The sequence below is a fragment of the Rhipicephalus sanguineus genome, chromosome 1 (assembly GCF_013339695.2).
Source record: "Rhipicephalus sanguineus isolate Rsan-2018 chromosome 1, BIME_Rsan_1.4, whole genome shotgun sequence".
Taxonomy (NCBI): Eukaryota; Metazoa; Arthropoda; class Arachnida; order Ixodida; family Ixodidae; genus Rhipicephalus; species Rhipicephalus sanguineus.
The window spans coordinates 4,404,323-4,430,420 of NC_051176.1; the positions used below are offsets into that span (position 1 = coordinate 4,404,323).

The 26,098-nt window shown below is 46.3% G+C and overlaps 1 protein-coding gene across 1 annotated transcript; it reads left to right on the top strand.

Moving 5' to 3' along the window:
- The first annotated feature begins 23,881 nt into the window (after positions 1 to 23,881).
- LOC119389102 (micronuclear linker histone polyprotein-like) lies at positions 23,882 to 24,505 on the top strand. The gene has a single exon (XM_037656358.1). It carries the CDS (start codon positions 23,882 to 23,884, stop codon positions 24,503 to 24,505), a length of 624 nt encoding a protein of 207 aa, XP_037512286.1.
- Positions 24,506 to 26,098: the final 1,593 nt, after the last annotated feature.

Here is a 26,098-nt window from a genome sequence, read left to right on the forward strand (position 1 = left end):
CCTTGCCCTGACCGGCCATTTGGGCGTGTTGGCATCGATTTGTATGGACCACTTCCTCTGACGTCTGCTGGTAACCGCTGGGCCATTGTCGCTGTAGACCACCTCACGCGATACGCCGAAACTGCCGCCCTCCCAGCGGCTACAGCGCGCGATGTAGCCTCCTTCCTGCTCCACCGATTCATGCTACGTCACGGTCCACCCCAGGAGCTGCTCAGCGATCGAGGCCGTGTCTTCTTGTCGGAAGTCGTCGAAGCCATTCTCAAAGAGTGCAACGTTGTTCACCGCAGAACTACTGCTTACCAACCGCAGACGAATGGCCTAACCGAACGATTTAACCGAACGCTCGGCGACATGCTCTCCATGTACGTAGCCGCCGATCACACCAACTGGGATGCCATTCTGCCGTTCGTCACCTACGCCTACAATACCGCCGCTCAGAGCACCACTGGTTTTCCTCCCTTTTTCTTATTGTATGGCAGGCACCCCTCGCACACAAGCGACACAATCCTTCCATACAAGCCGGATCGGTCTGAGTGTGCGCCGATTTCTGCTACCGCCCGACTTGCTGAAGAATGTCGCGACCTTGCCAAGACCTTCACTACGCAGGACCAAGAGCGGCAGAGGAGCATTAGCGGTGACAGAATCACTTCTGAGCCGACGTTCCTCCCTGGAGCGCTCGTATGGCTCTCGATCCCTACCACTGCACCTGGCCTCTCTTCAAAACTACTGCCCAAATACGAAGGCCCCTACCGTGTTGTTGAACGCACATCCCCTGTAAACTACCTGATCGAACCAATCGATCCATCCTCGGACATGCGCCGTAGAGGGCGTGACATTGTAAACGTGGAGCGCCTCAAGGTGTACCATGATCCGCTCAATGTGACAAGTTGTTAGGTCGCCAGGCGGCTCCCTTTTCGCACCCGGAATAATTGTAGCGAAGCTTATTGGAACTCTGAAGTGGGTCGTCCTCTCCGGCCCCTTCTAGTGGGTGGCCCTCTTCGGACAGAGTGCCGCCTTGACTGTCGCTGTCGAGTATCGTCGCCGCTAATAAACCTCTTTATAATATATATATATATATATATATATATATATATATATATATATATAATAGGTCGTCGCCCTCTGAGGGCCCCCTCCTCCGAAGAAGGGAGACCTGAAGCCCTGCTTGTTGGTGATTATTACAAACAGGTATTTTTATTTTTATTTACAAATACTGCTGTCTCAGTTATTGAGACATAGCAGGAGTGGATACAGATGTTCAACAGAATGAAAAAAATAGTTTAACAAAATACATGATTTCGCAACTCTTTTTCAAATTGCTGAGCATCCAGTCTGCGCAGAGACCCATCAAGCTCATTCCATAGATCCACGGTCCGCGGAAAAAAGGAAAACTTAAAACAATCAAGACTAGCTCTAAAGGGCATAATATTTAGGGAATTGAATCGTCGCGTACGGCGTGCAGAAGCTGCACAAAAGAAATGGGTGCTAGAACACTCAAGCCGGTGTGAACTATCTGTCGGAGCTAACACGAGAAAGATCCAGCCCTGACAGCGTTCAGTTTTCGAACCGATTTTTTATTGTCTCGCTGCACCCGCCGCGCGGCCGAATGCCAACTTCTTCTTCCTTGACGAGCGCCGCATTCTGAGGCGCTACAGGGCTCCCCCCCCCCCCCCCCGTAGAACTAGAGCCAGAGGAGTCGCCCAGTGAACATGCTTGGATGTGGGCATCCAGACTGAAGATAGAAGCCCCGCGAACGCGAGAGCAGCGATATACGCAGGTTTCAGTCGATCAGCAGCCACGACGTCTTCATGGCCATTGATGTCCAGCGTGAACGTCTTAGGTGTACGATGGAGTACGCGGAATGGGCCATCATAGGCTGGTGTGAGTGGTGGCCGTATTTGGTCACGCCGAACGAAGGATCTGCATGACTGCAGTCATGCAGTTCCTGGCTGACGAAGACAGACTGGGGGTGTCGGTTGGCAGGAATCACAGGAGCAAGGTCCCGAAACGTGGTGCGCAGTTCTCGAATGTACGTAGAGGCATCGTGAGTGGAAGGTGGCGATGATGGCTCGAAGAATTCTCCTGGAAGACGCAGGGAAACGCCATAGACTAGTTCGGCTGATGAGCAGCCTAGATCCGCTTTCAATGCTGATCCAATGCCCCGAAGTACGAAGGGGAGGTGGTCGAGCCAACGTTCCCTTGGCTGGTGAGCAGTGAGGGCAGCTTTCAGTTGTCGATGAAGCCGTTCGACCATGCCATTGGCGGAAGGATGGTAGGCAGTTGTGTGGATGTGTCGAATGCCCAGGATATTGGCAAGTGCGGTGAAAAGGGCCGATTGAAATTGACGACCGCGATCAGTGGTGACGACAGAAGGGCATCCAAAGCGCGACACCCAGCCGTTTGTGAAAGCCTTGGCAACTGTTGGTGCTGTAATGTCGGAAAGGGGAAACGCTTCCGGCCATCTGGCGAAGCGATCCACACATGTCAGCAGGTAACAGGCTCCTTGCGATGACGGAAGAGGGCCGACGATGTCGAGATGGACGTGAGAAAACCTTGCGTCTGGAGGCCGAAAGGGGGATGTTGCCGTGATAGTGTGACGGTGAACTTTAACCCACTGGCACTCAAGGCAGGTTCGCGCCCAGCGTCGGACATCAGCATTGATGCTTGGCCAAAGGAAACGAGATGTGACTAACTTCTGGGTCGCACGAATACCAGGATGGCTCATGTTGTGCAATTGATCAAAAGTTGCACGATGAAAAGCTGAAGGCACGAAGGGCCGAGGAACACCGGTAGACGTTTCGCACGTTATTAATGAGGTAGAGAATGGAAGCGGGCACTCCGTGAACGACAGAGACGTGGATGAAGAACGAAGACGATGCAGCTCAGGATCGTTGCTTTGGGCAGCTGCTAGCTCTTCCATGTCTACTGGTGGCTGGGTCGACAAGGCATCGATGCGGGATAGTGCATCAGCAGCAGCATTTTCTGGCCCATGGACGTGTCTGAGATCCACAGTGAACTCGGAAATAAAGCATAGTTGACGGATCTCCCGTGCAGTGTAATTGCTGTGATTGCGATGGAAGGCAAACGTTAGGTGATTGTGGTCTGTAACGACGTAAAAGTCCCGGCCCTCCAATAAATGGCAAAAATGTTTGATAGCCAGGTATACCGCGAGGAGTTCTCGGGCAAATGTACTGTATTTTGCTTCCGGGGGCTTCAGTTTTTGCGAGGAAAAACCGAGGGGCTGCCAACCGGATACGTGCTGCTCGAGAACGGCGCCAGCTGCCACGCTTGATGCATCGGTTATGAGACGAATTGGGGCATCAGGGACGGGATGTATGAAGTGGTGGCGTCTGCCAGAGCCTTCTTGGCAGTGCCAAAGGCAGATGCAGCGTCCTCGGTCCACTCCAGTGGCGCAGCCGGGTCTTTCTTTTTAGCCAATAGGTCAGTCAAGGGCTTTAGGAACGTGGCACACTTTGGAAGAAAGCGGCGATGGAAGTTTAGTAGGCCCAGAAATTCTCGAAGTCTCTTCAGTGAAGTCGGGGGTGGAAAGTCTTGAATAGCCTTCACTTTGCAGGCGAGTGGTTGGATACCCTGTGGAGTGACAAGGTGGCCTAGGAACTCTATTGTAGCGACGCCGAAGAGGCACTTATTGGGATTAATTACGAGACCGTAATCATCCAGGCGGTGGAACAGGGTGCGCAGGTGGGCTTCATGCTCAGGGCCGGATGAGCTTGCTACAAGGAGGTCATCAAGTTAGGCAAATACGAAATCGAGACCTCGCGTGACCTCGTTGATAGTGCGCTGAAAGGTCTGTGCAGAGTTGCGCCTCGACCTGCAGAAACGATGTGCTGGGGCTGTTGGGCCAAAATGGTGGCAGGTTGACATGTTGGATCGCAGCGACCGCAGAACCGCTAGGTGTGGCGTCTTCTTGGGCGTCAGGACCGGTAGGATTGGTGGCAGAGCCGGCGGGATCCATGCGGGATGATCGGGGCTGTGTGTTCTTTATCGGGTCACCATTAACTGTCGGAGCTAACACGAGAAAGATCCAGCCCTGACAGCGTTCAGTTTTCGAACGGATTTTTTATTATCGCGCTGCAGCCGCCGCGCGGCCGAATGCCAACTTCTTCTTCCTTGACGAGCGCCGCATTCTGAGGCGCTACATATCTTATGCAGGAGGATGACTCGATCGCAAGTGCGCCGATGTTCGAGAGGCTGCAGCGATAAAACATGCGCATGCAAACGAGGCGAGAACCGCCGGTAATAGCGACGAAAAATAAATCTTATTGCTTTTTTTTGAGCAGATTCTAGCATAGCTATGTCATGTTTGTGGTGAGGTGACAAAACAACCGACGCATATTCGAGTATAGGCCTGACCAAGGTCTTGTACGCTGTCAATTTGCATTCTTTTTTCGAGTTGCTTAACGTACGTCGGAGATACCATAGTTTTCGAAGAGCCTTGTTGCAGATTGTCTCGGCATGCGTGTGCCAATTTAAGTTTGTTGTCAAAGTTACACCAAGGTATTTAAACTCCGTGACATGAGCTAGACTGACACCATCATTAGTATATGTAAAATTAAGAGGCTGTTTCTTATTTGAAAAGGTCATGGTTACAGTCTTTTTGAAATTAATAGACATTTGCCAGGTTTCACTCCAGTTACAAAACAATGAAAAAACTCTGTTCAGCGCTTCCTGATCTTCAACATTTGAGATGGTTATAGATAACGCAGTCATCTGCATACATTCCAAGTTTAACTTGAGGGTCACCGATAATTTCTGCTACGTCATTTATGTAGATAATAAAAAAGAGCGGCCCAAGCACCGAACCTTGGGGCACCCCTGATGTGATTTGTACATCAGATGACTTCGCGCGGTTAAACGTAACAAATTGTGTGCGTGACCGCAAGTAATCTGCTATCCAGTCAACTACTTATTGTCGCCAAAAATGTTCGAAGTTTAACTAAAAGTTTAGCATGGCAAACCAAGTCAAAGACCTTAGAATAATAAATAAATATGGCGTCAATTTGTCCTCGGTCATTAAGAGAAGAAGCAATGTCGTGCGTAAATTCAAGCCACTGTGTGACAGTAGAATAACCAGCACGAAAGCCGTGCTGTGATTGGGAAAGCATATTGTGCGCATTTAGGTATTCTACAATGTATTTACGAATGATATGCTCCAAAAGTTTAGAGCTGGTAGACAGTAAAGATACTGGCTTGTTTCCGTGCCTAAATACAGGCACGACGTTTGCTAATTTCCACAGCTGGGAAACTGTTGCAGAGCTTATTGATATTTTAAATATTAAAGTAAGATAATTAGCACACCACTCTGAATACCTTTTTAGAAACATATTTGGAATACCATGTGGGCCATAGCTTTTCGTAACATCAAAATTTAATATCAGGTTATGTACTCCAGAGGAGCTTACTTCAAGATCAGGAAGAGCAGGCAGGTTGCTGCATGTAGTAAATAAAGGATTGATGCCGTTATCAGTAGAAAAAACAGATTTAAAGTAATTATTAAAGGCATTTGCTATAGCTTCAGGATTTGAGCAGGATTGGTCATTAACAATAAATGATGAAGGTATAGACAATGCAGGACTAATCGATCTCCAGAACCTGGATGGATCTTTTTTTCATAAATGTAGCCAAAGTATTGCTAAAGTAGTAGTTCTTAGCCTCTTTCATTTTAGCGCCTAATTTACTTTTCAATGTGTTAAATGAAGAAACATTTTCCTCACACCCGGAATGACGATTCTTACGTAAGCGCTTTACGCGACGAGTGAGCTGAACTATATCTCTATTATACCAGGGTTCCGCTTATTATATTTTTGAGGCACATACTTTGATAGGCATTCACGCACAATGTCACAAAACTTAAGAAGCAGCGTATCTACATTGCAAAATTTGCTATAACATATAAATTCATCAAAAGATGAGGCTAAAGTGTCCAATACGGAAGTGTCGTCACCTTTACAGAAGTTCAAAACAGTTTTGATCTCAGATCTTTGAGGGGGACACACTAAGTTCAAGGCAACTTCAACAGCTTTATGGTCAGATAACTTTTCGATGACTTCACGTTTTACACCGTGCGTTAAGAGTTGCTGGTTTACAAATACAAGATCCTCGCGTGTTACAGTATCTACAAGTTGAGTTAACCCAAAAGAAACCCCCAGGTCGATCAGGGAAGCGCCCTATCACGCCCAGTTGGGGTAAGTAAGTTCCAGTTAACGTACAGGAGATTGAAATCCCTAGCTAACAATAATTTACAATCGTACAACTTGTTAGTGACAAGGTAATCATTAATAGCAGGAACAACATCTTCGGAGTTCGGAGGGCGATAGAGGACACCAACAACTATTACGATACCTTCAATGTATATTTTGCACCAAATAGTTTCTGTGCCCGGAAGGTGAGGCAATAAAGAAAATTGAAGATTTGATTTAATTAAAACTGCCACACCTCCTCCACGGCCAACATGTCTGTCTTTCCGAAGAAGTGCATAACCAGCAGGCAAAATTTCGCTATCATTAACAGTATCATTTAGCCAAGTCTCAGTAAGGCAAAGAATTGATGGTTTGTGGCATTCCACTAAACAGTTCAGAGCTTCAATTTTGTTTAGTATACTCCTCGCATTTACATTGAGGACAATTATATTCTGATCACAACGTCAATCAGCCTTCGCGAAAACAGAATCGGAGGAAGCTGAGTTCTTACCAAGCGCTTGCGCAGAAGCCGCTTTCACAGAGACTGACCCTGCTGAAAGTGAATACGTAGAAACCTTCACAATAGCATTTGTATCAGTGTCCCACTTGTAACGAACACCATCAATTGTGAGTGTGTCGTGCTTAAGCTTCACTTTCCCAGCATTCTTTCGCATATCTTGGGAATTCTGCCGTCGAACCCGAGCAGAGTAGTCCTCATTTATGTAAATTTCAGTTCCTTTAAGTTTTCGTGCGTTGTTCAAGATAGCAATTTTTGATCTGAAATCTGTTAGTTTAATAATTACCGGCCGAGGTTTATCTCCTCTTTCTGCTCCAAGCCTGTGGCAACGCTCTATGTCGTCAAACTTTACACCGAGTTTAACTGATAACAGATCCAATACAGACTCAAGCAGATGGTCAGTCGTCTCGGAAGGTGTCTTACGCCAACCATGAATTATCAAGTTGTTTTTACGGAGTCTGTTCTCTAGCTCATCGTTCTGACGGTCAAGCTCGCCAACTAGTTTTTGAAGCGTACCAACGGTCTGCTCCAGTTCACTTACACGTGGTATAATGTTTGACATAGACGCTGCCATTGTCTCAACATTCATTAGACGACTTTTTGCAACTGTTTCAGATAGGCTAGCTAATTCCTGGCTGATGCGGGCTTGCCCAGCCAGTAGTTGCGACAGCATTTCATCAACTTTGGGACCGGGATTGGTCTCTACGTCGCCACAAAGTAACAATAATGACATTCTTAGGCAATGCACCAGTTGTGTCACAACGGCAGTACAGTTCAGAGGGTCCGGTAGCAGCAACAGACAGCGGTTATCACTTCGGTAGCATTTGTAATTGTATGTTACCTGCAAGATGAAACAGACTTGCTTGAAACGGGAGTTCGCCATGCCGCCACCGGACCCACTGAAGTGATGTTTCCACGTTGCCGCTCTTATATCCTTGGGCATCCTCGCTGCCAGCGCCGCCGCTGTACCATGCCGTGAGCAGTACAGATGGTTGAACGAAAGCACGTCAATAGACGGAAAATCCTTCCCACGATCAGCAGCAGCGCATTCCTGCCCCGCCGAAGATCGGGCACTGCCGCCAGTTCGAGCGCCGCTGAATCGTGGTAGGAGCCTGCGCGATGCGTCGCTTGTAGGTTCAAGCATCAGAACATCGGGGCAGCCGGCGATAACGGTAATCTGCAAGATGAAACAGACTTGCTTGAAACGGGATTTGCTTCTGATAACGCAGCAAAACAATTTTACATAACATAAAGATTGATTGATCCATCTGCAACAAATTTTGTCAAGTTGCATTTTATTGAACCATAGGTGAACATTGAATACCTTCATGTACTCGCTTGCACGTGGTGAGGTATATTGTGCCTGCGTTGCACTGACTGCGTCTGTATTTCTTAAAGATGCTGTAGTTCCACAGCGCAAGGCATTAGGCCTGACTCTTGTAAGCTTATTCCTAAAAAAAAAAAGCATCGCAAATGCATGCAAGGATTGTAAATATGCTATTTCAGAGCTGCCATCTATGTTCATGCATCCTATCATTACTTCTGAATTAAATGCCTATTCTTTGGTCTTCCGAGTTCTTTCATCATCTTAGTTTACATGAAATGTTCAAAATAATTTATTTCAGAGCTCCCATCTATGTCCATGCATCCTTTCATTACTTCTGAAATAAATGCCTCGTCTTTCGTCTTCCCAGTTCTTTTATTCACTTAAGTTTACATGTAGTGTTCAAAATAATTTATAGTAATCAAGGCTGCGCACAGCCATGGCATATTTGGCCACTGGCTGGCACGCGCAAAACAGCTCCGTGCATGTGGGAACGATGCCTTGTTTACAGAAATAGTGAAATATTAAAATTATCTGCGAAGTTGGATTGCGTAGGAGGAAAACCACGGTTTTCATTGAGAAACCCTTACACAAAACGTTTTGCTCCATACAGTCTTAAGCCGTTGACAGGAGGAATACTCCTTTGCACGACCGTGTAAAATAGCAGCACTTCTTACAAGCACCGAAGCGTTGTGCGACAATGTGCGTGTTACCGGCATGCACGCGCACGCAATGCTACGAGAAGGAACCTTTTCGACAGTACGACCATGAAAGGAAAGGCGAGCAGCTTACGACGAAACACGACTACGTCATGTGCGATCACATAATGCGCATACGTGCGAGAAATCCCCAGTGAAACGGCCACGAAGGCTTACGGCATTGCACTCACGATGTTGAAAATGCCAACCTTCATGTTTTCGAGAGTGCATTATGTTAGCTCTGCACGCTAACCAAATCCTTCCCGCAAGTGAGAAACAGAATGGCGGCCCGCCAAATTTAGCGGCGACTAAGGATGGCAACTGGGTTGTCCGCGTAATATGGCGGCTACTAGCGGCCGCACTTTTGGAGATGTCACCACCCTAAAACCGGGCGGGAGGAGTGTGTGTATGAAGGCCCCCTACGCTGCGTTAAAGTCCCTCAATAAATTAAAAGTATCGAAAAGCTTTCATGAAGCCGACGGCGCCCGCGATAGGCTGATCTGTGACACGTGACCTTGCCCCGCCATGAAGGTTCCCGCGCCCCGGGAGGAGAGCGCTCGCTTCGCCTGTTCCGCTATGCACGTTGTGCGGCGATTTCTTTCTGGAAGGCCCGATATGCCTTGTTGCTGCGCGTTTGGGGGCCGAAACAGGACGGAAGACGGCAAGAAGTTATTTTGCATCCCGCGGGGCAAACAGAACCTAACCAGAAGAAAAGTGTGGTTGCACAGAATTGGACGGAAAGACTTCGAACCGTCGGCCACTGCACGACTATGCGAGGTAAGTAACGCGACACAAAGGCGCAAGAAAAAGCATACGCGTGCATGTGCTGAGCTGCAATAGCATTTCATTCGTGCGCGCTGGTTTTGATGGCCCACATTTGTCGAGATTATTCATTCTAGTGCTTTATGAGCCCGCTGACGTAGGTCATGCAGTACGAACCTAGCATGCAAGTAAATAAAGCGAGGGAAGCGCACTAACTCGCCGACAGATATCCGCATTGTGTTGCACGCGATGAAAATTTGTCCGCCACCGTGGTATGACAGTTACTGCGGTTACGGTGCTCGGCTCCTGACCTGAAAGACGCGGTTCGATCCCGGCCTCGGCGGTCGCATTTTCGATGGAGGCGAAAATGCTAGAGGCTCGTGTACGGCGCGTATTCAGTGCACGTAATAGAATCCCAGGTAGTCGCCAAATTACCGGAGCAGTCCACAACGGCGTGCCTCTTACTCATATCGTGGTTTTGGCACGTAAAACCCCAGCAATTATTATTATTGTTATAGCGATAAAAGTTGATAAATTTCGGCAGTGAGTTCTACTGTTAGACTTTTCCATCTCTGCGCGCGTTGTTAACTTCGTTTTACAACATGTTGAGAAAGTCGTTTCCAACTCTGCTACAGGACCATTTCACTGAAGACCAGTTTGAACCGATTATTCTCAAGAATACCGGTGAAAAGAAGCTAAGGCCATTTGCGACGCCAAGCATCTTTTTGCATCGACCAGTCCGCCTTTTCCGTTTTCCTGTGCTGCCCTCTGCCGTTTTGGTAGGGCTTTGGTAGGGGCCGGGAGAACTGGTATTGCCAGAAGCAAAGCCTCCGAGATGAGAAGACGTTTCGCGACTTCTTCGCCAGGGGAGAGCGCATGCGCCGGGGCGGCGTGAAAAAGGCGGGTTGCAAAGCCACGCAAGCCACCCCCTAAAAGAACAAGAGTGGACAGTACTGGTATGTTCATGGTGTTCATTAGGACAAACGATCTTGAATGCTATTCACAGCGTTCAAGTCAAATTTGATTATTGCAATGAAAACAATTCTTGAATTATAATTTGTCCCAGATGACCCCAAAGTCAAGCAAAACACACAGGTCGATGTCGAACCCCAGCCAGTGGACACCGAGAATGGTAAGTTTCTCCCGTCTGTGAGCTCTTACCTTTCCATCAGCTGGCAAATTGCGTGCCTATGCTCTTCAATCATTTACATACGTACAGACGACATATGCCGTGCAGACAGCACAGAGATATTTAATATTTTGTAATTTACAATCTTTTTTTATGTTGTAAAATATGGTTCCAACTTACCTTCACGTCTAATAAAGCTGTGTCTACAGCTGATCCAAGCACACAAGCAGATATTTCTGTGGCCCAAAGCAGGTGTATTCCCCATGTGAGATACCAATGCCTCTCTACACTGCTGATTGTCACCTTGCTTTGTGCTCCATGCAGATGTTCCTGATATGCAACCAGACCCACAGATTCCTGCCCCATTCCAGCCAGAAAGTACACAGGCTGGTGAGTTAAACAGTTTTGTTCGAAGTTTGTTGAGTGCCATCATTCAGTGCGTCTTTTGCGCATAGCGACATACTTACGGAAGCTGACACAACCTTTCTTTCAATGCAAGTTTTCATGCTACTAGGAGGTTGAGGCCCTTTGTTTTGTAAATAGCAATACATTATATCCGTAACAGCACCGATTTGTGTACAACTCGTGCAAAGTGAGAGAAAATGAACTGCATGAAGGGAACAAGGGAAAAGAAACATGCGGGAATGTTAGATATTCCTGTGCTTATCTAATGTTTCTGTGTTGAGTTTGCCTGCTTTCATGCAGTTCATTTGCTGTCAGCAATGCATTCTTAACAATGCTATTTAAAACTAGTGGAGATATCACACTGATACAGAATACACATACAGAGAACAGCAAACAGGCTGTTCCTTGCATGCGCTTTCTGTATCGGCGTGACATCTTCAATATGGAGCACCACCTAGCCCCCGCTCTTGCCTGTTTAGCATTGACAACTGCTTTAGACCTAATTTCGGTGCACTATTGCAGGCCTGTTGATACAAGCAGCTCTGCAGAGGAGGGTGGCACAGCTTGAAACTGAACTTCAGGCGGCGCGACGGAAGCTTCAACTTGCTCAGAGGCAGCGTTTGCAGGCACTAACTGCAAATAAACGCCTTGTCGCAGGACTAAAGAAATACTTGAATGAAGACCAAGTTAAATGTCTCAAGAAGGCAACAATGCAGGGGACTCGATGGACTAAGAAGACTGTTATAAAAGCTTTGAAAATGAGACTTTCCTGTGGAGCACGTGGCTATGACTCAGTCAGAGAGCTTGGACAACCTCTGCCAACAGAACGCACCCTATATCGTCACTTGGAAGGGTACAAGTTCACACCAGGTTTGCTGGAGGACATCATGGAGTCTCTCGCACTGAAGGTAAGTGCACAGACAGGTGCCCATGACCCTTGACCTATCTTGTTACCATAGCACCGCTGTTTGCATCTCCTAACTAAACCTTTCCACTCCATAGGTTAGCCTCATGTCACCAGAGGAGCGGCACGCCACTTTAATGCTCGATGAGATGCAGCTTGCTCCAGGCTTAGTGTACAATTCATCCTCGGGAAGAGTTCTTGGAGCCCCAACTATACCTCTTGCAGACGCAACACTGCCACCCGACTGTTTGGCCACTCATGGGCTGGTATTTATGCTCGGTGGGATAACAACCCGCTGGAAGCAAACAGTTGCTTACCATTTGACTGGAAATTCATTCCATGCCAAAACAGTTAAAGATATAATCATTGTCATGATAAAAGCATGTGAGGCAATTTCCTTGAAAGTAGATGTTGTGGTGACAGACATGGGAGGGGGGAACCAAGCCGTCAGGAAACTGTTCGGTATAATTGTAGGCAAGCACAGCAAGCCTAAAACCTGGTGTCCCCACCCATGTGATGCATCTAGGCAACTTTTTTTCATGGCTGACGTTCCTCATCTCCTTAAGAACCTGAGGAGCCACTTAACTAAGGGCCAGAAGATATACTTGCCCGAAGAAGTAGTGAAAAAAAAAACAATCTGCCAGGAAATGAAATATCTATCGAGCCTATAAAGAAGCTTGTCGAGATAGACAGCAATGCAGAGCTAAAGCTAGCTCCCCACCTGAAGCCTTCTTCAGTTGACCCCAGCCATTATGATAAAATGAAGGTGGGGCCAGCATTCAGCCTTATCAACAGCGACACTGCTGCTGCAGTACGCTTGCTTGTAGATAATGGGACATTAGATAAATCAGCCTTAACAACTGCATGGTTTCTTGAGATGATGTTTCGGTGGTTCAGACTCATGACTTCCAGAACAACAAAACTGGCTTTGAGCCATTTTGATGATGTTGAATATGGAAAAGCCCTTCAGTTTCTTGAAGAAACAATTGCACTTTTTGAAAAAATATGTATTGGGGATGAAAAAAAAGCCACCTGGAAACCAGTGCAGACTGGCGTTTTCCTAGCGACAACATCAGTGTTGCTACTGCAGGCACTGTTTCTTGAAAAGTACAACTTTAAGTTTCTGCTCCTGAGCAGGTTCGGCCAAGATGCCCTAGAGAATCTTTTCTCTACACTAAGGTGTAAAAACCCGGTGCCTCGTGTACTTGAATTCAAGTTTTCGCTTCGAGCTGCTACGATCGCCCAGTTTCTGAGGCCAAGTAAGGACGGCAGCTACACTGAAGAAGACTGCTTTCTCTTGACTGGCATGGCTGATGACAACAAACCAAACGAAAGCAAAATGTATGTTGTTCGTCCGTCTGACCTCCTTGATATTCAGTACTTAGAACATGAATCCTTGGAGTACCTTGCTGGTTATGTTGTTGCACAAGTGAAGAAGGCAAACTCCTGTCAAGCCTGTGTTGAAGCGATCACAAGCTCAGCCGAGGGCAACAAGCTCACAATGCTTAAGTGCTACAGCAAAGAGAAGCCGGCATTGACAGTCCCATCAGCAGCTGTCTTGCAGTTAATAGAGACTGCTGAAAATTATGTGCGCCTAAGTGAAGATGCATTGCTTGCAAACAGAGTTTCTGCATCTAAACTTCAGAGTACCATTCAAAGTTTCCTGTACATGGGCAATTGCTTCCCTACATGCCACTGCATATCGGACAAACTCCTTGCCACGTTTTTAAGAACTAGAATTTCAATTCTCGTGAAAAAGAAAAACCATCTCCTTATGACAAAAATTCAAAGCTCACAGAAGTGTGGTAGCCGAAGCATTGAAATGCATGTTGCTGCAGATAGCATTAGGTAGTACTTGTAGAAAAGTTTGTGTAAAATGTATGGTGTCTCTTGTACTACTGTAAGTGTGGCTGTTCTTTTTTTATTATTTTAATAGTTATTTAAGCTACCTTTACTGTTCAGTGCCAGCATCATGTGATGTCCTTTTGTTCACTTGGAAGCACATCCTAAGTGTATTTTGTGCATTGCATGTGTAATTAAATATACAAGTACCTGCATTACCCTGTACTTTGCAATGTGGGTGGCATGTGCCGAAGCTTTTGTCTGCAAGCATAACCTTACGTAGTTGTTGTACTACTTAGTGTCGTTATATTTTTGTGCTGCATGTGTATATGGATGGATGGATGAAAAACTTTGTTCAGCTCCTGCAAGGCGGCATGTGTATATGCCCAGCCATTATGGTATATAAGTGGTAGTTGCTGTTACTGTACTACTCGTGTAGTGATAATTGTGCGGTATTATGAAACTTTGTTTTTGTTTGTGTATCATTCGGGCTCTCGTTTTAAACGAATAATACTCTAGTTCCTACATTATGATCTGTTCTAAATTTCATATTGTTCTGTACGCCTTGTGTATTTCTTGTATTGTGTTATTCACATTGTACTGCTGGTCCGATCTAAAGTATGGCATTTGGAATGGCTGTATGTTCTTAAATAAATAAATAAATACCACATTACCACTGCCACTGGCCATCACTGTATTTCCTGAATTGTGTTATTCCCACTGTATCGCTGACCCTTGCATAAAGTATGGCATTCGGACTAACTGTATGTTCCAATATACATAAATAAATACCACATAGCCACAGCTACTGGCCATCACTGCAGTTCCTGTATGTATCGCTCACCGCTTCATTAAGTATGGCATTCTGACAGGCAGTATCTTCCTAAATAAATAAATAAATCAATACCACATAGCCACAGCTACTGGCCATCACTGCATTTCCTGTATGTATCGCTCACCGCTGCCTTAAGAATGGCATTCTGACAGGCAGTATCTTCCTAAATAAATAAATAAATCAATACCACATAGCCACAGCTACTGGCCATCACTGCATTTCCTGTATGTATCGCTCACCGCTTCATTAAGTATGGCATTCTGACAGGCAGTATCTTCCTAAATAAATAAAAAAATCAATACCACATAGCCACAGCTACTGGCCATCACTGCATTTCCTGTATGTATCGCTCACCGCTGCCTTAAGTATGGCATTCTGACAGGCAGTATCTTCCTAAATAAATAAATAAATCAATACCACATAGCCACAGCTACTGGCCATCACTGCATTTCCTGTATGTATCGCTCACCGCTGCCTTAAGTATGGCATTCTGACAGGCAGTATCTTCCTAAATAAATAAATAAATCAATACCACATAGCCACAGCTACTGGCCATCACTGCATTTCCTGTATGTATCGCTCACCGCTGCCTTAAGTATGGCATTCTGACAGGCAGTATCTTCCTAAATAAATAAATAAATCAAAACCACATAGCCACAGCTACTGGCCATCACTGCATTTCCTGTATGTATCGCTCACCGCTGCCTTAAGTATGGCATTCTGACAGGCAGTATCTTCCTAAATAAATAAATAAATCAATACCACATAGCCACAGCTACTGGCCACCAAATAATGAAACTATATCAAGGTATGTTACATACACTTGTCTAGTCAGTTACACTTAGGTTACTCACACTTGGATACTAAACGAAATGTCTCGGGTAAGCAGCAATGCCCGTTTACTGATGAAAAGCACCGAGCTGCGAACTAACATAAGAAAAACATCACAAGCGATATAAGATTGCCAGCAAAATAAAGTTCAGTAATAACTTGGCCAATTTGCGGGCGTTTCATTTTAGGATCTTTAATTCTTGAGAAGCTTGTGCGCTTCAGGGAGCCACAAAGGCAAATCGAAAAAGCATAAACACACCATTAAAAATCCACGCGGTGATTCAAGGTTACGTAGCGACGTTGCTTATATCAGGAATACAACCGCACACGCACACGCAAGAAGTCTTGGCGAAGAAATTAACTACACCATGGTGTTCCGTGCGGTTAGGTCGCGTTTGCAACACGAACAAATTCGAGAATCGGCCAGGACGTGATCAATAACGCCGCTTTGGAATGTCACGACACGTGCGTTGACTCGTAGCACAGAATAGCAATACACACCCGAGTGGTCAGGCAATCGCCGCACGCGAAGACTGATGGCACACTCGTTTCCACTAAATTTTAGTTTCCACACACGTGCGCAGGATGTTTACTTTCAGCGAGGATCGCGTTTCAGCAACGCCATGTCGAAATTTTTTCGGTCCGGATGGCTGTCAGTCTTCTTATTTGGATGCATTCTTCGACCGACGTGACCGCTATATGTACACAGCACACTTACGAGCAAGAAAGGCGTAGAGCAATGGGATTAAGCGCACGCAGTATTTCCAAGGTACGGCCAACACAGCGACTATCTCTTCTAGTTCACTATAACAGCGACCAAGGCAGGCGCCATGGGAGCCATGGGCGGGCGCGGATAAACTCGCCTCGCGTTGTCTTCGGTCCCGGCTCGTCGTTGTTTACCGTCAAGGGCTTCGACTATTTTGTGATATGAAAGCGAATCAACACGACTCCGTTTTTTTCTTAACTATATGCAGCTAATTTAGATTGCAAAATGCAATGTAATACGAGCGCGAATAAACGAGATGTAAACATGCCGAATGTAGGCGATGAAACATTTTTTCCGCTCTCTTTTTCAATGTTTATTTGAAATAAAGGCACAGCTTTAGCATTTTGGGGCCTTATTTCGGCCTTCATCACAGTCAGGCATCAGTAGCTTTTACTTCCTAGCATGTGCAGATAAGTTTCCACCAGCTGAATGCCGTGCTTTAACCTGGGCGTCGTCTGCTACAGGAACTTTCTAGGTGGCGCGCGCGGCAGATGTCGCTACCTTAAAAATTATGGAGGGACCTTACGCTGCGTGAGATATGAGCGCCATCTGGCATACGTTGGGAAACATGAGCTTATGCAGAGGGTTTCCTTCTTCCGTGGCAGAGGGCGTTCGTCGCCGTCATAGCGTTGCATTTTCAACGCAGCTGCATTTTCAGCGCCGCTTAATTATGAAACTAGGGTCTTTAGAATTACGTATCTCTGTATTTTCTCATAAAGGAACACACCACCTAATACTAACGTAGTGATGTTGCGCCTCAGATATGCGTAATGTTTGCTTTTTGATCGACGATGTGCACAAGTATGAACCTACACACCAGTTCAAGATGGCTGGCCATAGGGCAAGTGGTCCAACTTTGGCCGAGTGGCTGAATCAGGTGACAGACAGACAAACAGAAAGACAGACCTAAATTTCTGCGTTTTATATATCGTCTTAAAAAAAGAATATATCTATTTACAGAAAATCAAAAAGTCTTACAGATTAGCCCCGCCACGGTGGTCTAGTAGTTATGGCGCTCGGCTGCTGACCCGAAGGTCGTGGGATCGAATTCCGGTCGCGGCGGCTGCATTTTCGATGGAGGTGAAAATGTTTGAGGCCGTGTACATACATTTAGGTGCACATTTAGGGACCCCAGGTGGTCGAAATTTTCGGAGCCCTCCACTACAGTGTCTCTCATATTCATATCGTGGTTCTGGGACGTTCAACCCCAGATATTATTATTAGAACGCACGATTAAAAAAATAAAGCAAACAACTGACATGGTATATACATGTATGATTATACAATAACGTAAGCTGAAAAAACAAAAACATGGCAATAAAGAATCTTCACGAGGCAGGCGTCATGAAATTATCGTAACAAAATAAATACAATAAAATTGAAGCCAAATGTATTGTACAAAAAAATTGCTGCTACGAAGTAAAGGCCAGGTGAATGCATGTAGAAGAAAATATTATCAAATATTGAGAGGTAATTATACCTAATGTAACTTGCATAGTAACAAAAAGAAAAAAAAAGAGCAAATCATATTGTCACGTGGTCGTGACGTCGACGAACACAGCAGTCGGCGTTTGTAGGATGAAACTGTTTATTTGGCCGAACTTGTGGCCGGAAAATGAGAACTGGAACTACAGCAATGCACGCTGTACAATGATAGCGGCGAACAGGGCGTCGTCCGTCGATCAACTGACAAGCGATCAAGCGCGTCGGCTTTTATACAGGCGCTATCGAACTTTCCAGCAATATCGCTGGTGGCGGCGTTATCTCTAGACAAAACTGGAACGTTCGCGTGCGGGGCGCAATCTTAACAAACCGATCTACTACAATCGCGACGCTTCTAGAACACTACTTCGAAGACAGCGTCGAGCGTTGATAACCGTCCCTGCCGGTCAAACCCGAATACATCAAAACAAGACAAGAAGTGGGCGTGGCAATATTCAATGAAAAAGAAAAGAAGAATGGCAGATTAGTCAAGACAGTATTTCTTGTGGAGGCACTGAAAGTTATGTGCCGATGAGGATGATTTAATTTCGCAATTCCAAAATGATATGCCTGAAAAGAGGGCAGTTAGTTTTCCATAGTTTGTCCGAACGCGGGGAAGATTAAGATTGTCGTTTGCAGAGAACCTAGTTAGTATTTTTAAGACGATCACTTGAGGTGCCAGAGTGCTTAGGCTTAAAAATAAATAGAAACAGCCTCTGTTTAAGTAGTACGGGAAGACATTTAGACTTTGGTATAGCGCGGTTTAGAGGGCGCAAAAACATTACTGAAGGTCGTCAGTCGTTCGGCTTGAAGGCGTCGAAGGAAACTTAGGTGAGAATGGTTAAGCGTTAGCCCAAAGACTATAGGCAGTAAGACAGATGACTATGAATGTAGGAGCAATATACCGAAAGAATAATGTGTCTCCGGAAATAATTATGAGATTTAATGCATGCCAAAAGAAACTTTCTGCATTAGTAAATGATTATATTTGGAGTGCTCATCTAAAGTCACACCCAGGAACCTGGCGCTGTTAGTAGCCGGTATTTCATTTTGCCCTATCTTGACCACCGCGGGTGCCACTTTTAATGATTGGGAATAAAGTATTAGAAATGTGGTTTTAGTTGGGTTAATGCGTAGGCAGTTGCTATTGCACCAATCACTGATATTTTTAAATCAACGTTTAACTTTTCTAGAAATAAAGTGATATTTTTAGGAGATGAATATATGGTTCCGCATATAACGAGCAGTCAGTATGTTGAAGTGTAAGGGGAAATTGTTAATAAATAGTAGAAGAAGCAGACGGTCCAGAATCCTTGAGGCAACCCTTGGTTAATAAACTTGGGACGGGAAATGCTATCGTCGACATGGACAACTTGCGACCTGTTTTTTAAGTAACTCTTTATAAGGCTGGACATGTAATACCGTAAGATATATGTACTTATGAAAAAAAAAAAGGCGTGATTAATAGTGTCAAAAAATTCACAGACGATCACGATACTGCCTAATGCGAATTCTGAGCGCAGCTTCGGGTTGGGGCAAGGCCAAATGTGTTTGAAGTTTTGGCTTTCCGCAAGGTATCGACTACGCCATAAATCATAATTTTTGTGAAGTAGGACAGCGCTTACTACGCTATTATTGGTCTTTCTGCGAATAAGCGGGGTACCCGCTACGCATCTGTAATGTGTTATGTGCAGCTTGTTGATGCTGCATGCGGCTGATGGTGTTGAAGAATTACGGCTCAGCACTTTGCAGTTGGTCGGAAGCATTAAAACACACACTCGTTGCGCACATAGCTTTGTGTGATGACTGGTTCTTATTTTACTTTTCTGCCACGCTATGTTACGCGATTCCTTGCCCGACATGACGCCTGTATAGGGTCGTTTTGCAAATGAGTTTCAAGCACCAGCGTGGCTCTGTGGTAGAATACTCGACTGCCACGAAGCGGGCACGGGTTAAAATCCCATTGGATTCTGGCCATTTTACTTTTTCATGCCTATCGGTTACGCCACCGAATACGTAGAAAGGGGAGCCTAAGAGCTGCGCCCTAAAATCTTTAGCAAGAAATCCTGCACCAAATGGCGAGCCTTCATCAATGGCTAGTTCGATTTTGTCCGTGAAACTGATGAGTGCCTGTTCAGTTGAGAAACCTGGACGGAAGCTAAACTGATCAAGTCGAGATTTTTTAAGTATGATTACTTTACTGAAGAATGGAAGAATGCAAATTGGAAGGTAATTGTTAATACATCCAGGACTACCTTTCTTGAAAACAGGCGTTATGTTACCGTTTTTTAGGAATGTTGAAAATGTGCTGTTTTGAAGCATTTCGTTGATGATGTTATCAAGAAGAGGTGAAATATGGTCGCTTATCAGCTTAACTCTTGAAAAATGAATGGAACCTCAACCCGCCCCGGTTGTTTTTAACACGACCGAGCGAACTTTAGCGCTAGAGGTGGGATGTAGGTCAAAAGAACAGCGCGATGAGTGGGGAAGTGGTGGTGTGTGTGTTGATTATTTTCGGTGTAGGCGAAATGGTCGTGAAAAGAAGCGTTAGAAATGTCAATTGGCTCAGTACATGTGCTGGATGCAGCATTTATTCCGTTAGAAGTCCGCTAGTGATCCGCGGGTTTCTTTGCTCTTTAATCCACCGAGAAATTAGGACGGACGAGACGACATGCTCGGTGTTATGCAGTTTTTAAGTAGAGTATAAAATGAGTTCTAGGCTTGATTCATTTTGCATGACTTTAGTCGAATCTAATTGGCTAACCGAGGAAACAAACGCTTCTGTGTTAAACACCGATTTCGTGAGTTGTTTATTGTTTGTGGGACGGGAAAAAGGAACAGATACTAATGCGAGAAAATCATACTGTCACGTGGTCGGATCATGGAAGAAGCAGCACCTCCACCAGATGTCACGTGGTCGTGACGTCGACGAAGACAACAGTCAGCACGTCCGAGATGAAACTGTTTATTTGGCCGAACTTGTGGCCGAGAAACTGAGAACTAGAACTACAGCAATACACGCTGTACAATGATAGCGGCGAACATGGCGTCGTCCGTCGATCAACTGACAAGCGGTGAAGCGCGTCGGCATTTAAACATGTGCCGTCGAATATTCCAGCGTTATCGCTGGCTGTCGCGCAAATTCTAGAATGAGCTCGAGTGTGCGCATCTTGCGCGCAATCTTAACAAAACGATCTACAATGATCGGTGTTATGATATGGGTTCGGGGAGCAGGTTTACTGCGTGGCGTCAGAGACGCTTGTGAGGGCCGCAAGGAAGAGGACGCCACTGGCACGGCACACAAACATATATTCTGACATCAAAAGAACAAACGACACAAATACAAAGCACAGCAATCAAAAAGAAATGCAAAGCGTCTTTTGGAAAAAGTTCAAGGAAACGACGCGCTCACGCGTTTGGGGCTTGACTCAGCGGTCGAAGCGGCGTTGATGCTCTTGGGCGAGAAGGACCAGGTGAGATGTCGCAGGTTCCTCTGCGTCTGCCGGGGCAGAAGACGTGTCGTTACGAGGTCCCTCGGGCGTTGACGCTCGACCAGGTCCCTCCGATGGATGTTGGCCTCCCGAACGTTGACGTCCGACCAGGCCAACGCGTCTTCTCTGCACCAGCTTCTGGCTCCGTCTGCTCGGTCGACGTGGCCTGTTCCTTTTCCTCTTTTTTTTTCTCGCGCCACGCGGGCACGTGCAGGGAGGCATCTTCATGATGGGTGAATACTCCTAAGTGCGCGTGCTTGCACGTTTTCGGCGCCGCTTCGTCGTCTTCTGAGCGGCGTTAGGGCACCTCATCACAATCGGGAAGCTTCTCGAACAATGAGGCGCGGTTCGCGCTGAGCGTTGCTGACAGTCTTTGTGGGCGAAAACCGAATAAAGCAAAAAGTGATAATAGGAAACGCCCGTGGCAATACTAATATTATCTGGGGTTTAAGGTCCCAAAATCACGATATGATTATGAGGGACGCCGTAGTGGAGGGCTTCGAAAACTTCGACCACCTGTGGTTCTTTAACGCGCACCTAAACCTAAGTACACGGGCCTCAAACATTTCCGCCTCCATCGAAAATGCAGCCGCCGCGGCCGGGATTCGATCCCGCGACCTTCGGGTGAGCAGTCGAGCGCCGTAACCACTAGACCACCGTGGCGGGGCTGTGAGAAAAACAGGATAATGGTTACTAAATTGATAGTCTATTACAGCCGCTTAGGCGCTCGTTGTCGAACTGGAAAAAATGCGGTCAATTAATGTATTAGTACCCGATGGATCGAACCTAGTATAAACTGTGGTCACTGATGAGAAGCCAAAGCTTTGAAAACGCGAACGTAATCAGAGCACGAATAACTGTTAAGGTCAAGTATGTTAATGTTAATGTCGCCGCATAAAGTGGTGTTGCTATTTTCAAAAACAAGAAGAGTTAAGCGGGATGCAAGTTGTAAGCAAAAATAAGCAACAGATTGCGACGGCGAGATTGATGCAATGATCGTGCTTCTGCCCTTCAGTGAAAGAAAACTTCTGGTCCGATTCTAGTCAGACCAATTCACAGTTGAAGCTACTAATGCAAAGATCGTGACGGCACCTACACGGTAGCGATGAATCAATAAAGACGGCAGAGCCGCCACCCCGGGTTGAGTCACAGTTGCAATACTCTGAAGTGTAGTACTGTCTCATGCTCGTACCTTCGCATCTTCCTTTTTTTCCTCGAGCAGCCAAGGACTGGAACGACCTTGCGCAGGAAATCGCTGACTCAAGCCCATCTACCTTCATGGAAGCTATCACATCCCTATATACCACGTCACAAAGTGTTCACCATGTTGTATATGTTGTAACCCACCCCTTATGTAATACCCCCTAGTGAGGTCTTTAAGGAAATAAAGATTGAATAAATCTACAGTTAGATAAGCCATATAAATTTCCCTCGTTATTTGTGAACTACTTTTCAGAGAGGCATATGACGCAAAACGTGTGATCGATCACTGATAGGTCATCATGATGCTTTCTTAGGCTGCGGAATCAGCGATAAAGCCGAGGGGTTGCGAAATGTTTTTGTTTGCTGAGAAGAAAAAAAAAGAGGAATCCATGGTTGTTCAACCTTTATAGCTTGAACAACCATGGATTAACACATCCATGCCACTAACATAATATATGTAAGTGGCAACTATCAATTGAAGAAGAGACAGATGGTCTGCTTCGCGTATACTAAACACGCGGCCGTCATCACTTTTTCTGGCCTTGATTACGCAGTTATCCGTCCACAGATGCTTCCAATTCTTAACATTTTTATGTTCCAAGACATGAGCAAACAATCTCTGGTTTTCCGGGGTTAGGTGATCGTTAACAAACACGGGTCTGCCAGTGCCTTTGTGAAAGCCAAGGACACCTGTCGTAATTCGCGCTTTCCGTGTTTTGGAAGCAAAGTCTGCTTTCTTCGCTTTGGAGGAAAATCTCGCAATAATGTTCCATCCATTTTTCGCCAGGACAAGGTGGACGATATCCATTGGCTCAATGGGGCATCCAACCTTTTCGCCAATAACCTGCCCTACGGCAAGGCAGTTCTCACCTTCTGTGTTAGGAATGCCTTTTATCTCCCAGTGTTAAAACGCGAATAATGCTCCAAGTGCACGATAAGATACACAAACACGAAGGCCAGAGTAAATGCCTATAGAGCGAAATACGTTGTAACGTTCATTCTTGAATCAACAAACTCGTTTCTTAGTCCTTTGGTTATCTAGTTCTTTATGCTGGGTTCAGTACCCGAAGGTCCCTATTGTAACCGCTACACGAAAGGCACATCGCAAGGAATACATGTGATCGATTTCTAGCTGAGCATCCACGCCGAACGTCGGTACCCCATCTTCGTCGTAAATTTCACCAACACAAGTATTCCGTTGACGCGGTATCCGATGAATGTGTGGTGATCTTGGAAGGCATAAATAAAGGAAGCGGCTGTTCTTCCCGCACACTGCCCCCATGGTGGGTACGTGCCACGATTGAGGCTCGTCATCATCAGCAACTTGCATCGCAGTCGTGGCCGTGGAATGGCGCCTTGAGATTCTTTCACGACCACGTTCACCGCCACGGCCTCTCCCCGACCTCTCCAAAATTCCAGCGAGCCAAACGGCACGATTGGTGAGCCCTCGAGGGAGTCACGCAGCGTGCCTCAGTTTGCCGAAGCGAACCCGATGGCCCGCAAGCGTGCAGTGTCCAGCGAAGATTCCACATCTCGAAATGGCAGCCTGCCTGCCCAAGCAGCTAAACGGATAGCGAAGCGCAACGGCAAGACCGAGCGTGCAGCTAGGCGCAAAACGATCGCCACCGCAGGCCCGAAGAGGCGCAGGCCATCTGTAGAAACGTACCGCTCAACGGCGAGCACAGTGCTCAAGGGTATCATCAAGCCCCGCAAGTGTTCTGCATCTTCGCCTGCTCCGTCCCAGAAGAAGGTTCACTTCGACCTCCCGTCGACGAGTAGCGAGGACCGCCGCCACAAGAAGCCTCGCCGGGAGTCGCGTAGTAAAGAACGTCGCCACTCATCAGGTCGCACTCATCGGTCGACAAGCAGCTCGTCGTCCAGCAGCAGCGGCGCGAGAAGGCGCCGCAGCGACGGGCGTCGCCATTCACTGAGACACAGACGGGATGGTCGCTTCTCGAACGCCAAGAAGCGCCCAACGAGCCCGTCTTCAAGTAGTCGCCACACTAAGCGATATGACAGACCACCCTCTAGCAGCAGCAGCAGCAGCAGTAGCTCCAGCAGCAGCGGAAGAACGAGGCGATATGTTAAAAGACTTCGACGGTCGAAGAAACGCTAGCCGCAGCTGCAAAAGGCGGGAGGCACAAAATAATGCGCATTCATCGGACTCCCAGCGACAGTGAGGATGCAAATCCCGAAAAAGCCGCGCTTCTTAAAACTGAAAAATAGGCGCGAAATCTCAAGCATGCATGGTTGGCACTAAAAGAATAGGAGATAAAAATTACTATTCACTGCAAGGACCTATGCTCAGCGCAAATAAAGATGTATTTACCGCCGCTTGACTTGACTGCCAGTGTGCTACCCTACCGCAAGCACAACTTTCCTTCCCTCATATTATAATGATATTTGTTGGGGTTTAACTTCCCAAAAGCACGACGCCGTAGTGGAGGACTCCAGAAATTTCGACCACCGGGGAATGTTTGACGTGCACCTAAATCTCAAGCACTTCCGCCTCCATCGAAAATGCGGCCACCGCGTCTGGGAGTCGATCCCATGAGGCTCAGCAGTCGAGCACCATAGCCACTGCACAGAAGGACGCAGTCGGGCACACACAAAGCACAAAGGAAAGCGTTTGTGCTTTAGTGTCCTAGCGCGTCCAAAAATACCGAAAAAAGATCTGTTTCGCCGAAAGCAATGAATGCAACAATAACAAATCGTAATGTTATACGAAGTAATACCACTGTCACACCAGCACGTAAAAACTCTTTTACATAAGCGGTCTTTTTACAAAGTAGAAATATTTTTTAACGAGGCGTTGCCTCGCAGACACACGACAGCAACGATCTCTTTGTAGTGTTTTCTTCCGAACGCGCTGCCGAAAGCGAGGCGCTAGCTTTCAAAACAGAACCAATGAAAACAAAGTTATGCATTTCGATATATAAAGCCTAGTGTCCCTCTGCGATAGCCGTAGTTTTCTGTATGCGTCGAGGGCTGTTCGGTAACTGGCATTCGCCATACATGTTACGATGCCGCGATCTTTGCGTCCGGGCATGTGACACGCTAAGCGTCCCCATGTGATATTCTTGACACGTTTGAGCCGCTGACGAAGCAAGGAAATAAGCTTTAAAGGGTTTATTACGCCTTTTACGAGATATGAAATCGATTTGTATGATGAGCCTAGGTCAAAGAATAATAAACATTCGCCAATATTTTCACCAATTGATTATTGTTCGCGCCCACCGATTTCGAAGCTACTCTTTTACGGTCGTGAAAGAGAACTCCGTTTCAAGAAAAGGCCGCTTCTGAAGCGGTGGTCAATCGCTGTCTGCTGTCCGAGGGCGAAACTTTTTTTCGGAACAAGTCTTCTTGCCGAAAATACTTGAACTGGTATAGCGCATTACGGGGAAGAAGAAACGGCCGAGCGGAGCGACACAAGAGGACAGAGTGCTAACTTCCAACTGAGCTTTATTGTCAAAATGCATCAAATATGTAGACTTGCGCAAACATACAAAAAAACACACCGTAACGCAACGCTAAGATTAGACACACCATCGCACTGTCACACACCACAAATTCATAGACGGTTTCCCCGATTAAGAAAGGCCACTTCATGTTCAGATAAAGCCAAGGAAGGGGCGCTGATACATGTGATGCCAGCTCTGGCTATACAATGCGCTTCTATTATCTGTCGAGTGATTTGTGACGGGTGCTT

Bases quoted from the DNA above. Each gene is read 5' to 3' on its own strand.
- LOC119389102 (XM_037656358.1), top strand. From the start codon at position 23,882: ATGGCCCGCAAGCGTGCAGTGTCCAGCGAAGATTCCACATCTCGAAAT.